The following is a 13,267-nucleotide window of genomic DNA, read 5'->3' on the forward strand; positions in this document are numbered from 1 at the left end:
ATTTCTCTTTTCCTGTCAGACGCCTCGCCAAGTGTCAATAGTTTCAGTGGCTCCGTTGGCCCTAAGGGGATTCCAATATGAGTAGTGCGTGCACTGGATTATTCCACTTTTGTATACTTATACGGGTTGTGCCATTGTCTTCCCACATCCCCACTCAGTCTTTTCGACAGATCTATCCTCCAGCAGTTGTATTTTTTACTCCTCTGCGAACATTTTTAAAGCCTGCTCCAATCGTGCCATATATGAGACCACATGGCATGCAAAAAAAAGTTGAGAGCACCCCGAGTAGGGGCTACTTGCCTGCTGCAGTATGCCAGGCGATGCTTTTCGCAGGACAATCCAAGCTCCTCCCTTGCACAACGTCATCCGATCCCGATCTCTCTCCCAAAGCGTCAGCGATAGTCAGCAACATACTGTGGTGGCAGATCAGCGGGGCGGTACGCGCAGCAGGATAAAGCCACACTGTATTTCATCCAAAAAAAGAACCAGAAAAGGGGGCGCATCCCACCATTTCTGGAGTTGCAACAACTTCGCCGGCCTGGTGTGCTGATTTCTGAAAGCTGGCCGTGGCTGCACACCGGGAGAACCGGGACATACGGAACTAAAACAGGGACCATTCCCACTAATCTGCAAGGTGTTGTGCTAGTTTTGCAAAGGAAGTGGAAAGAGAAACAACATTGCCTCGGAGGAACTCTTAAGTGTTGGAAACTTCCCAGTAGAGCATCGATCGAGGACCTCCCGCCCACTTTACCTCAGTTCCACAATACTGGAGGGGGGGGGGGAGAGAGAGTTCAGCAGGCGCTGCGGTGGATGGAGCAACAAAGGCTATATGGTTAAACTGGAAGAGCTTCTTTGATAAGAACCCAGCGCTCCTTTCTGTTCTTGCCTGCTATTTTGTAAAGCACTTCTTCGCCTAAACAGCAATTCTACAGCTGCTTGGATCTCGCTTTGGGGACCAAGCCAGGTTCTCCTTAGTGCAAACTCTCTCTGGCAGACAGGGAATCGCCGCAGACGAGAAATTGATGCTTTGGCACGGAGAAGCGCACCACCAATCCTCTAGTTTTGCGAAAGTCTCCTACTGCTGTGTAAGGGAGGTAGACTAGTTTGGACCGAAGTGGGATTTCCAGAAGTTGCATGCGGGGTCTGTGTTGTGTCGAGTGAGCACTATCCATCTACTCTCAGGTTATCAGACCAGATCCGGATAGTTGAGGTGCCATGGCGGTGTATGTGGGGATATGGGCGCTCCTGTTGGCGCTGAACATTCAAGGTAAGCCGTAGAAATAGACTTCAGCAGTGAATCGTCTGCCTTATTTTATCATTAGCTCCCTGCTTTCTCTGTGTGTGTGTGAGAGAGAGAGAGAGATGCATGATGTTCCCGTAATCACAGACTTGATTAGACAAATGCACGAATGTGTGGATTGATAAGACTGCATGGCTTATGTTTTGCAACAAAATGTGCGACAGGAGTGAGGAAAATAATGTAAAGTGGTGTCTGCCTTTGAATCCAAAACGGCTGCAGAATACTTATTTAGTTGCCAAAAAATGAACTTACCCCGGCAGCAGGCAGATGGCGATAAATGCGAGCCATGTAGGCCAGCAGCCCTTTAAGTTTTTCCAATATTTCATCGTAATGGCAGAGTGCAGAGACACAGAGTGCACTGGAATGATAATTGAAACATATTATCCTCTGCGCCTGCCTGTTAGCTGATTTATTAAAATAGTAAATAATTAGTACTTACAATAATTAAATATAATTAGGATCAATTTTAATTCCCACATTTTAATCTCCGAATGACACATTGGGGGCTTTGTTTTGTAGTTTCCTTGTCCAATAATCATATTTTCAGAAGAATGACTCGTGGTGACGTTTAACTCTCTGTCACACTGAAACCAATTCTTCTGGGAGTTTGTGTTTTGGAGTGGGTGGTGGTGCTGAGCGAATTAACATGTGAATAATTGAAGCAATACTCTGACATTGATCACCCTGGCATTAAAGCTTCCCCAAAGTGGGGCTGATCATTAAGCAAATACCTAAGAACTGTATTTGACTCATTTTTAAGGTGTGTCATTATTAACAATCTTTTAGTTGGAACGCATATTTGTGCATGTGTGTTCATGTTTTTGGTTAATTATGCAGAGAGGGCTTTAAGGCCTAGCTGAAGATTTACCAAACTGTTTACATCCTAGACTGATAAACTCTGTAAGGGCCCCCAATTTAAGTAAACAATGGAAGAAGGTCAAGTGTGGTCTAAAAAAGGTCACACCAGAGTTTCGATGGGCACTAATACCCTCATTCTTCAGGTTGTACGTGTTTACTCGATGTAATATATTGGAGCTCTTACTTTGGTTATCCCCTTTGAGCCTAATAGCTCTTAATAAGTCTTTACTAGAGAAATATTCTGGCACATCCTGTTTTCTTCAACTCCTTTGAGCTTGAGAACAACCAAGATGTTGACCTTGTTCGCAGTGAGGCTCCGTGTGGCTCCATGCATTTAAGACTGATTGAATACTTTGATCAAAAGCCCTGTCTGATTTATATTGAGATGATCCCTTTGCTTGTGGAGAAGATCAGGATTAACTGGTTCCCTTGGGATTCACGGTAGAAATCTTTTGAAGCTGTTCAATGGAGGGAGTGGAAAAATGTCTCGAAAAGTGCACCTAAAGCGTCCTGGAAATGTCTTATTTGAGCAAAGCAAGAAAGGTTTTCTAAGCGTAATCAGAAATATATGAAAATGCTTTGCTCCTATCTCTTTTTTTATTGCTGTAATTTATTTAAAACCAAAGTGAATACATTATTAATGTGTTTCGACATCTTCGTGAAGAGAACAGCTTTGAAAGTTCGTGTTTCAGCATCTGTTTGGACCCATTTCTTTTGACACGCAAAAACAAAGATTTGCTCCTTCACCCTGAGGTTAAAGGGCGTTGCCATAAATGCCCACTAGCTTTGATGGTCTAATTGATGTACAACATGTTCCAGACTCTTTCCTCATTACTAAAGCACAAACAAGTGGGAAAGGCCCTAACAAATGCAAGTCACAGCAACCCCTGTTGCAGTTATCCACGAGGGAAAACCATTTGTGCTTGGTAATAACCATTTGTGGAAAACCCAGCAGTGCCAAATTCATAAACACAGAAATATTCTGAGACGCTCGCCAAATAGATTATCAAATAAAAGGAAGATTGAGAATAATGGATCTGTGCATAATAACAGCAGCTCTGTTCCTGTGTTCGTATATTAGCACTCAGTCTCTCCTGTATTCCAGACTGATATTTAATTGAGTGTGAATGCAGTTAGCAACCAGGTGGTTGTTTATGGCTTGGCTCCATTCTTTTGGCCCCGGTGCAGTAGGAACCCATATAGATATCACTCTGAGTGGTGGGATAAGGGGATTTCCGAGCTCTAATTCCTCATCTTAGTTGGATTTAACGTTTGGGAAATGAACTATGAATGGTGGACGAGTGTCAAGTTTGAATGTGCTATTATTCAGGATTGGAAATTATGTGGCTGTGAATCTTAATCTTTGTAATAACTTGGCAGCATGAAAGCTAAAATCATTCTGCTGCAGACCCCTGTTGTTCAGCTCTCTTCTCCGTGTTTGTCTACAGTGTTCAGTCATAAGCTACTCTTGTGATGGCACTACACAGCTGCATCGTCTTGTGTCCGTGACCTTTAACTGTGCTTATTTGTTGATTTGATTCTCACATAATGTCCCATGAGACACATGAATAAGTCTCGATGTTGCCCTTTTTCTTTTTCTTGATATACGGCTTTCTTGTTTCATCCGTCACAGATTAGTCGAGCAGCTAACTACCTGGTTTCTATGTGCAAGCTCATCATCAAAGCCTGACACACCAGACTTCATTTTGACTTGTGACGAACGGCAATGTGCTGTGCTGCTGCAGCAGCTTGTATTTGACTCATTTGAAGTACACTGAAAATCTACTTTTGTTTGGAAATGTCATGCACTTCAGTTGGATTGATTGATTGATTGGGGAGTCAGGGGGTCGAGGGAACATTTCAGGCAAATTCATAAATGGATTTGAAGTCTTTGCTTGATGTTGAGTGTTGAAACAGCCATGCGGATAATTCCTTTTTTATGACATGGGAGGTAGGTATACAGGCTAGCCTGTGGAACATTGTAATTAGCATTTTAGCTTTTAACTAAGTTAAAATGCTCTTTTGAAGAAAACCGTAATTGCCGCTCCATGACATTTTGCATTTCATTTGGGTGACAGTTGTGATATAATGAAATGGAGAGTGTCACTGTGGGATTGTTGGGCCTTGATGGTTTCGGTGTGAATGCAAATTGCTTTGATCCTCGCTCCTTTGGGGAGTCTCCCGTTGGTCCCCGCTGAGGTGATGGATGGGTGAGAGCACTCTGAGTCCTGGGAGAGTAGCTTGAGGGGAGCTGACAGGAGATTAAGCTTTGCTTTTGCCAGAAGAACTAATGGAGGCACTTGGCCACTCAAACTTCATCTCACTGTGTTTAGCTCATTGGGGTTGTGCTGTCATCTCCTTAGCAAATCCTTCTCAAATCACTGCATGAAATGTCCCTGTAAAGGGTAGATTCTTTTTGTGTGTCTGCTGTCATTATGGAAATTGAATGGCCCTTCATTAATTTCAGGAGGTACTCTCAAACAAGTGATATTTCTTTGTTTTTTCAAAGTATCGCTCTATACACCTCTGCCGAGGACAAGAGGCACATTTTCTCTTTTCTTTGTTAGTTCATGATGCACATTTCCAGCCCCTGTGGTCTTCACATAGAGTCTGTGTGTCACAAAACTGATGAATAAAACATGATGATAAGCACTGAACCTAAATAATGGAAAGGTTATGGCAAAATAGAATGTTCCTTGCATGCGGATGACTGCACAAATACTAATAAAGACTGAACGAATGTTAAATTAAGTTCATCTTTCCAATTGTTTGGAGTTAATAGCATACATATAGGATTGTAGTTATGTTTCAGGGCCCCAAGTTAGGACGTTACAGTCTTTTGCATGTTTCTCTGATAAAGAAATAGTTTGGAGCTGCGCTCCAGTCACTGAATGAAGCTATTTTAGGAGGCGTTTATTCAAATATCACAAGTAGCGTTTGTCCCAGACAACAGCAGTTTAAAGTTACCAGATAGCCTGTTTTGTAAGAACATGCAGTTCAGTATCATATATAATGTTTTATTTGGTCTTTATTTTGGTGTATAGTGTCTGTCAGGTGTCCTATCTGCATCCTTTGCTGTCTTAACACCAGACAGTCACCATATAGAAACAGGATGGAAAACACATTTATCAGCAAGCTGCAGCTGCAATTTTATGCTTTAAATCATTGAAATGCTTCTCTGTTTCAAGTCGGATCGCAGTATCAGCAAAGTGAAGGAAAGGGAAATCAATAAAAGGGATCAAATCTAGCCCTCAGCTTTTCTGATTTGGCATTAATCTGTTCAGTCGTTTTCTTTCTGTTTAGCTGAACCTTGTCAAGGGATTAAATGGTTAAACTCCAGTTCTGATCTTGAGAATGAGAATTGACTAACTATACTTGTTCCATATTTTCTTTACTCTTTGTCAGATTGCTGTTGCAGCATCTTAGGATAGGCTTATTATGGTTGCTGACTAGATGTAAATCTTCACAGACGAAAAAGTAAATAATCTCAGATGCTGGAAGGATTCTGACAGTCTGTGCTGTTTTCACGAGACACCGTCTTGGCTTGCCAATAGCTTGTAGATTTTCTCTGAACCGTTTTTTCCCTTCAGTGCTCCGTTACTATAGTTACTACCTGTAATCTGTCATTTTTGTTAAAAGAAAATTGTATTTATTTCTCTACAGGATCTGCATCCATTTCTGTTTTTCAAAATTGTTGTGAAGGGAGTGCAGCCTTTTAATGGGTCTTTTTTGTTTTTTTTCTTTTTCCTTTCTTGTATTTTCTGCTTCATTGGTTTTAAAGAAGATGCCATATGGAAGTACCATTCATTGCTCATTGCAACTGGGTTTACAACTAGAGCATTTAGTCGTGGGCTGATCAGGGATTGAGAGTGTGGATAATTCCTGATCTTTTCACTAAGGCTGTATACTTGTAAATAAAGCAGATCTGATCAGCACAGCTCCCAGCCCCCCCAGTGTGACTGCCTGAAGAAGTCAATTTACAACAGGCACCTGGGCTGATGGTGTGCCTCCATTAGGGTGCAGAGTACTACTGGAAACCAGTCGGTGAACAACCTGCTGAGTTTGAAGAAAAAAGGGGAAAACTGATGCTTAGAGGTTCCCAAATTTACACATGATTAGAGTGCTACAGGTGGACGCACAGACAGTGTCACAGTGCACACAGTCTGTTCTGTTACCCACTTGACTTGATCAGCTTTTAGGTTTTGTTTCATTGGCTGTGAGCTCATATTGTCCAGCTCTGTAAGCCAGACACTTTTGTATTTTACTCACAAGCCTGCTTTGTGAATTATACCAGCTGGACTCGTTTTAAAAGTTGATGGAGTAGTTGATACTGTTGCCATGTCTTCTGCTGTTCCACTCAGTTGAATTTTGTGCTGACTTGTGTGCTCTGTTGACAAGAGCTGGCCTGCAGCTCTGCCTCTTACTGTCTTGGGTCAAACCGACATATCAGTTGGCTGACACATTAGACAAGTGGAGGCTATAAATTAAATATTAGCTACAAGTTCTTCCCTGGAAACGGTGGCGTTCTGATGATGTTGGGTTTTTGTTTTTTTTTTTGCCTCAGCTTGATAATGTCACTAATAAATACTAAAATTGTATTTCTCTATTTATCTTAAGTGTAATGTGGGGGGGGGGGGGGGGGTTTGTACATTTTTCAGTTGCCACAGTTTCCTACCTTAACTTGTAAGGTTAAAGTCACCATCAGCGATGAACAGTAAGCCTGACCCTATTCTATCAAAATATGGATTTCTTTTTTATTTGTTCTCACAGAAAAATTAATAACAAAAATAAATTCTATATTTGGGGTTGGGGTTTGGGGCTAGGGTTGGAGTTGACATCACAGCGCTAAATATAGTGGTGGAAAAAAAAGCTTTTTTGTGTCGTTAGAGATGTCTTTTGTTTTTGAAACACTTGCGGCTGAATAGATGGGTTTTCCATCCCGCTGAAAGCAAATTGGGATGAAAATCGTGAACTCAGACAGGTCAACTTTTAACACAGTGAATGTCTGCACAAGCTGCCTCCAACGTCTGACTAAAAACTGCCTTGAAAAACCATATCTGTCAATCTCATTACAAGCCTTCCAGCTCACCCACTGCACATGCCATCCGCTGATAAATACCTCCAGGGGTCAGGCTGAAATGGAATATTGGCTTGCAGAGCACATTCAAATGAAAATATAGAGGATTTCTAATATTTAGCAGTGTTTCTAGTCTTTATAGGTTCGTAAAGTAGTGAGGAATTTCCGTCATTGTGACACAGCAGAAGCTTTCGCGAGGCTCAGAGTTGATCTCCTGCCAGAACTTTACATTTTTATCTTTTTACTTTCTGCAAACTTGGGTGTACCCCCCTCTATCTTTATTCTCCCCTTTTCTCTCTCTCCTGTTTCCTCGCTTTGCCTTTGAGAGCGGTGCGTGCTGAGAGTCGGCTTGGTTAGCACTTGATACAAAAGGGGGTTTGTTTCATGAAATGTTTCCCTATTTAATGAGTGATGGTGTTCGCTCATTTAATATTCCGCACTGATATCTCTCTGGGAGCTGACTGTGCTTCAAAGCAACAGCGTGGTTGTAAATGGGGTGGGGCGGGGGGACCAGCAACCGTGGTGGTGGTGCTATAAGAAAGGGGGGCTGCATAGAAAATACAAACACAGGTTTATTTATTCTCGCTGACATATAGTTAAGCTCCCAATGTGCTGCAGCTTGGCGTAAAGCTCCTTAGTGCCCTAGTCCTGTGCTGACAGACTGTCAGAATATGACTGATAACAGGTCACCTCATATTTCTCTCACTGTCTTTCATTTATTTTTGCTCTGTTCCCCGTTATGATCAATTTTATAGGTTATTGCTCAATTCAGAAGGATTTATATAGCTTATATGTGTGCGTGTCTCTTATTTCTCCTATGGCCTCACAGGTGACGCGTGATTTCCCAATACTTCTCATTATTAATAAGACTGAGGTCCACCTTGTGGTAGAAATTCTTCATTTTTCTGCACATAGTTCAATTTTGTTTTGAGAGCAGTGAAGATAAACACGTAGATGGCCTGCAGTTTGGCATTGATCCTTCCAGTTTGTTAGCAGGGTCTATGCCAAAGCAACTAATGCAGTCTGCTATTGATTCCTCAGTTTCAAGCCTGGCTGAATTTCACTCCAGTGTTGCATTGTTTTCAGAAAGTCAGGTGTGCCAAATGGCCTCCGCCGCCTCCTTCCTGTATGTCCTCTCTCTTTTTAAGCTGGCAATGCAGGCTACTGTGGTATCAGTAGATTTGGTGTTTGAATGTGTGTGTGAAAAGCGGGCGGGTGGGTAGGTGAGTAATCTAACCACTCGCCCCACCCCAGAGCGAGCAAAGGGGTTCTGTTTATCCCTTTATCTCGAGCTGTAACGGCCCGAGTCTTTATCAGCAGTGCACCTTTTTAAACTCTCGAGTTGTATGCGTTAAAAGCAAAGCTGTGAGCTGTGTTGTGCTTGAACTACATTTACTCCTGTAACTGAAATTCATGATATTAAAAGTACAGTACGTCATATGCCAGTAAGAGGGAACCATCTATTATTTTGTTATTTTCCTGACATTTATTAGGAGCAGCTTATGTGAGCATTGACCAAGGGGACTTGTACTCATAAATATAAAATGTGCACATGCCCTCCTTAGGGTTTGCATCAAAGAAAATGCATACAGGGTTGCTGCAGTGTCCCTTGAGCATTGTATTTTGAACTGGAACTAGATGCAGGTCTCCCAGGTGACAACATGCTGCTGTACCTAACTGCTCGTTATCCCCATTTGTATCATGGCTTAGGCTGATATTTAATTCACCTTTTCTTGGAATAGATAGAAACTGCTTTAAACCACAGTTAAGCTATATGTGGTGGTGGTGGGAGTTATGTTCATCATGTTCATTTCCAGTTTCATGTTTCTGTTCTCAGACTCTACTACAGTAGCTTTACATGATTTACAATTTGAAATGATCTCTATTTACCTTACACTGCGGCTGACTACAGCCCCTCAGTTCATCCTCTATCTGGAACAATCCATTTTAGTCTCCTCCCTCTAAGCCAACTTTGTTGTGATTAGCTGCCCTTCGTAAACAGAACCTTTGAACGGCAGATGGGTAAGCCTTCTGTGTACCCTGGACAGTGCTCCAGCCCATCCAGGGCTAACACACCTATGGCCAGTTTAGATTCACCCATTAATCAAATAAGCATGCCTCTGGACTGTGGGAGGAAGCAAACGCATTTAGAGAAATACACAGACACGGGGAGTAGATTCAAGATCCAAAGAGACGAGCTGCAATTTCCAATTTTTTTTCTAAATATGTACTTTTTTATTGAATATATAGCAAATAAAATCACAAGCTTTATGTTGGCTAAGAGAAGAAACAAAACAAAAACTGTTCCTAAAGTTTAGTAGAGGATTTAGGTCATATTTGACCACCAGTTGGCATTGACATTTTATTTAGATTATTTTTTACTGTTTTCCCTGAAGGTAATCCTTTCTAATTCCAAACAGTTCTGTATAGGATTTCTTCCTCTTCTCTTTTTTCCCTTCTCCCTCACTTCAACTTGCAGCTGAATAACACTGCCAGGGGTCTCCACATGGGACCTTCCATTCTGGCAGCACACGCCTTACTTGGCTACAGCGTTGCAAGTAGAATTTACCAGTCAGGAATCTGGAGAGGGCTTTGATACCAGTAAAGGCATCACACAGGGCCATTTTGTAGTTCACACCAATTGTCCATTGAGCCATGAAGATGCCAAATGTCATGTTAGTCCACAGAAACAGAAGGCTCGGGGATCAAGGGTTTCCCGTTCGCCCACCCGCATGTCCAATATACGTGTTCTAACATCTATATGATTATAAGTTATGCAGATGTAAGTGGTCACAAGAACACCCACTCAGCGACCCTGCACCCACACAGCTCAAAGACTCACCGATGAAGAGTGAGAATGAACACTGCCTTCGCATGCCTTTGTCTGAGTCAGATTTGTTGCCCCACTTTTGTTGTATGCTCTGTTCACATGGAGCACGAGCATCGTAAATATTTATTTCAGATGGATGAAGGGACTTGCAATTGTTCCTTGCACTCTGTACCTTTTTTGTCAGCATTAGGAAACTGAAAATAGAAGCTAAAGAGGAACAAATGTTTGAATGAGAAACTCGGAGGTACAGAGGTTGTTTAATACCTCAGCAAAACCCTTAAAATACCTACCCTCTTACAGCCTGCAGACTCGTACCCTTCGGGTTGCTGAGTTTCAAATAGTTCTGCAGAATGGGTTTATGGATTGTACCTCACTTCCTGAGTCATGGCAAAGCACAATTTTTTTTATGGGAAAACAGCCTTATCCCAAAGAGAAAAAGTGAAACTAGAGAATTGAGATGTACGTGCACACCCTGCGGGGGATGGGAGTTTGCAGTGGGTCATGCTGTTCCTGAATAAGGCTATGTTCCAAGGGTGATTCTAGTTTGCCTTGAAATACTGTTCTTGGCATAAGTTCTATTTAGGCACATTGGGGCTGCTCACTGGAAGAAAAACCTTGTGCAAATAAAAGTTCATTCAATTTTTTCCAACTCATTAGGTCTTTTTTGTTTCTATGCGGGAAGCCAAGGGAACCCCCCTAGAACTAACTCGTGTTCTCCATTAAAACTGACTTCAAACAAATGCATTTCTTATGGCATAATTCTAAGAATATTATGACACATAAAAAGGTAAATTCAATTAAAAGCCCTATAGTGTGCTAAAGCTCATATTGTCTGCTAAATTAGTTGAATTAAAGCTTTCCTAAATGTAAGGATTGAGCAAGTCAGAAGCTATAACAAGTTGATCCAAGTGTAGATGAAATGGAAGTCCATGTTTCAAGAGTCTGATCAATATGCAGTGAAAGCTGACAGGGGATGAAACATTGGATTTACCACACATCACCAAGAGTGCGTTTCATTCCTGCTTTTTGTGAAATTTTGGTTTAACTGTAAAAAAAAAAGGAAGAAAAAAAAGGAGGCAATTCCAGCTCCAGTGGAAGTAATCCAAATAACAGAGGTGATTCCGTATGTCACTGACAGTTAAAGGGTTTATCCTATTGATTAGGTTGTGGGAATCTCTGGAGGAACTTTTTATCGCCAGATTTGGGGGGCAATTCATTGTGAACTGCACTTCCCTGTATCCCTAACCCCTCTTTTTATTCTCACATTGCTCATGCTATGTGACCGGTGAGGGGTGGATATTTGTTTTTGCTGAGAAGACCCGGGATGGGATGCACTGATGCATAAACTCACTCATATGTGTGTGCGCACGTCGCTGAGTGCGCTACTGCACACGTCTGCGCGCAAGCCCAAGGCAGAGGCAGCTTCACGTTCCCGGCCCTGCTCCCTCCTGATCCTGACCCACTTTCTTTTCCCCGCTCATCACTCCCTCTTTAATTGCCGCGCGGCACACTGAGGCCATCTGCTCGACTGAGGCCCGTCGCCATGGAGATGCTGGGAGGCTTTTCGGATTTACTGTGGACTGACCAACAGGGAAATGGAGGTCAGGGAATGGGGGTAGGGTGTTGAACAGTAGTAGGGGCACCACAAGTGTATTATGAGGCACTTATTGACATTATAATAGTACACCTGTATGATCAGATACAGAATTCAAGTGCTTTAAAAAAAAGGAAAAAGATGAAGCATATCTTTGCAAAGTCCTTTTCCCCGAGGAGTTTTCCCAAAACCAAAGGTAGCAGTGAGCAAGAATGACACAATTTTACTCTGAACATGGAATTAATTACATTTGGAAGTAGACACTGACATGAGATGGCATCGCACCAGCTGCCATTCCAAGGATTTCCCCAACCAGACCCATCGCTGTGCGTGAATCCTGGATAAACAATACCAGCTGCACTAGCGGACCAGGTAAATATTTTATGATTACATGCAGATGACGATATTTCCCAATTGGGAATTACAAATACATTAAAAATGAAAAGAGAGTCATAATAAGAAGAGGCCATGGGCACTTCCATGGCACCACGTCTACACATCTGCCCGCCCTTAGGACATTGCACCAGCGAATACACCTGTCGACACATGCGTGTCCTAAACCGTAAACGCACACATTCATTTCTACATTGCTGCGTTTGTCATCAGTATTCATGGGTCAGGCCACACTACAGACCTGACACTACAGACCTGAGATGAAACTCAAAAACTCAAAACATCCTTTGCGGTGTTTTATTCCACAGCGAGTGTGTCCAAAATGACACCGAGATTAAGCTAGAAATTCCAACATGAAAAAGGTTTCACAGTTGGAACCACACTGAACTTTTTCAAATTAATTTTGAGGCTCAAGGACAAAAAAAAAAGGGTTTCCGACGAGTACAAATTACATTTTTTTGCTACCAGGGCAGTTTATGACAAAAGGCTATTTGTCTGTGTTAAGATAACGGCATTGCCACAGTCAGATTTAGTGTCGTTTCATCTGCCGGCTCCGATCGTACTGAGCAGAGTTCTTTTATACTTATGACTAGTTTGTATATTTTGCTGCTGCTACTTATTTCCTTTCTAATGACACGCTTCAGTGAGGAAGCAGTTATGTTTCCAATTAACACTCAGGCATATTTCAGAGCTGTGGTCTGCACAGCCAGGTTGCCTCTTGTCCATCAGTCTGCCAGCTGTACTCACTCACAAGCCCGCTTTGCATGTTGTTAATGCATTCACATATTCCGTGCTTGTTCAACGGGATCATTTGGGCCAAATGGCTAAATGTGGCATTGTATTCCAAGAGATTGTTTTACTCAAACATCTCTAATGGAGTCTTGGTATTGACCTCTGGCACATTATCAGTGCTGAGCTTTGGGAACCACTCTTTATTCATACTTTATTTATACTCTATCTTTTTTAAAGGTCAATATTAGTAGCTGTCATTTCTAAAGTGCCATTCATAGGTCAATACCTCATTAGTAATCTGGTGGAGTTTGGATCAAATGCAGCTCCTGTCTTGTCTGTGTCGCTGAGCTGCAGCCACTACCAATTTCAAGTTTCACAGCTATTCCACAGGATTCTGTTACAGGCATTCAAAATTCGACACATTTAGCAGTATTTTTACCGTAAATGTAAGAAGTTTTTATCTTTATCGGCCATATTGTTTGA

At 42.1% G+C, this 13,267-nt stretch overlaps 1 protein-coding gene across 9 annotated transcripts in view; it reads left to right on the plus strand.

Moving 5' to 3' along the window:
- The first annotated feature begins 386 nt into the window (after positions 1–386).
- nectin1b (nectin cell adhesion molecule 1b) overlaps positions 387–13,267 on the plus strand; it is a 162,115-nt gene continuing 149,234 nt past the window's right edge. For 8 of the 9 annotated variants that reach the window (XM_085183979.1, XM_085183985.1, XM_085183982.1 and 5 more), the window contains exon 1: positions 387–1,267. In XM_085183979.1, the coding sequence (XP_085040105.1) occupies positions 1,216–1,267 (52 nt within the window). In that variant the 5' untranslated portion in view covers positions 387–1,215. Of the gene's footprint in view, positions 1,268–7,773; positions 12,032–13,267 lie in introns of those variants that run through there. The other variant, XM_085183980.1, reaches the window with a different exon arrangement.

The sequence above is a fragment of the Neolamprologus multifasciatus genome, chromosome 14 (genome assembly GCF_963576455.1).
Source record: "Neolamprologus multifasciatus chromosome 14, fNeoMul1.2, whole genome shotgun sequence".
NCBI lineage: Eukaryota > Metazoa > Chordata > Actinopteri > Cichliformes > Cichlidae > Neolamprologus > Neolamprologus multifasciatus.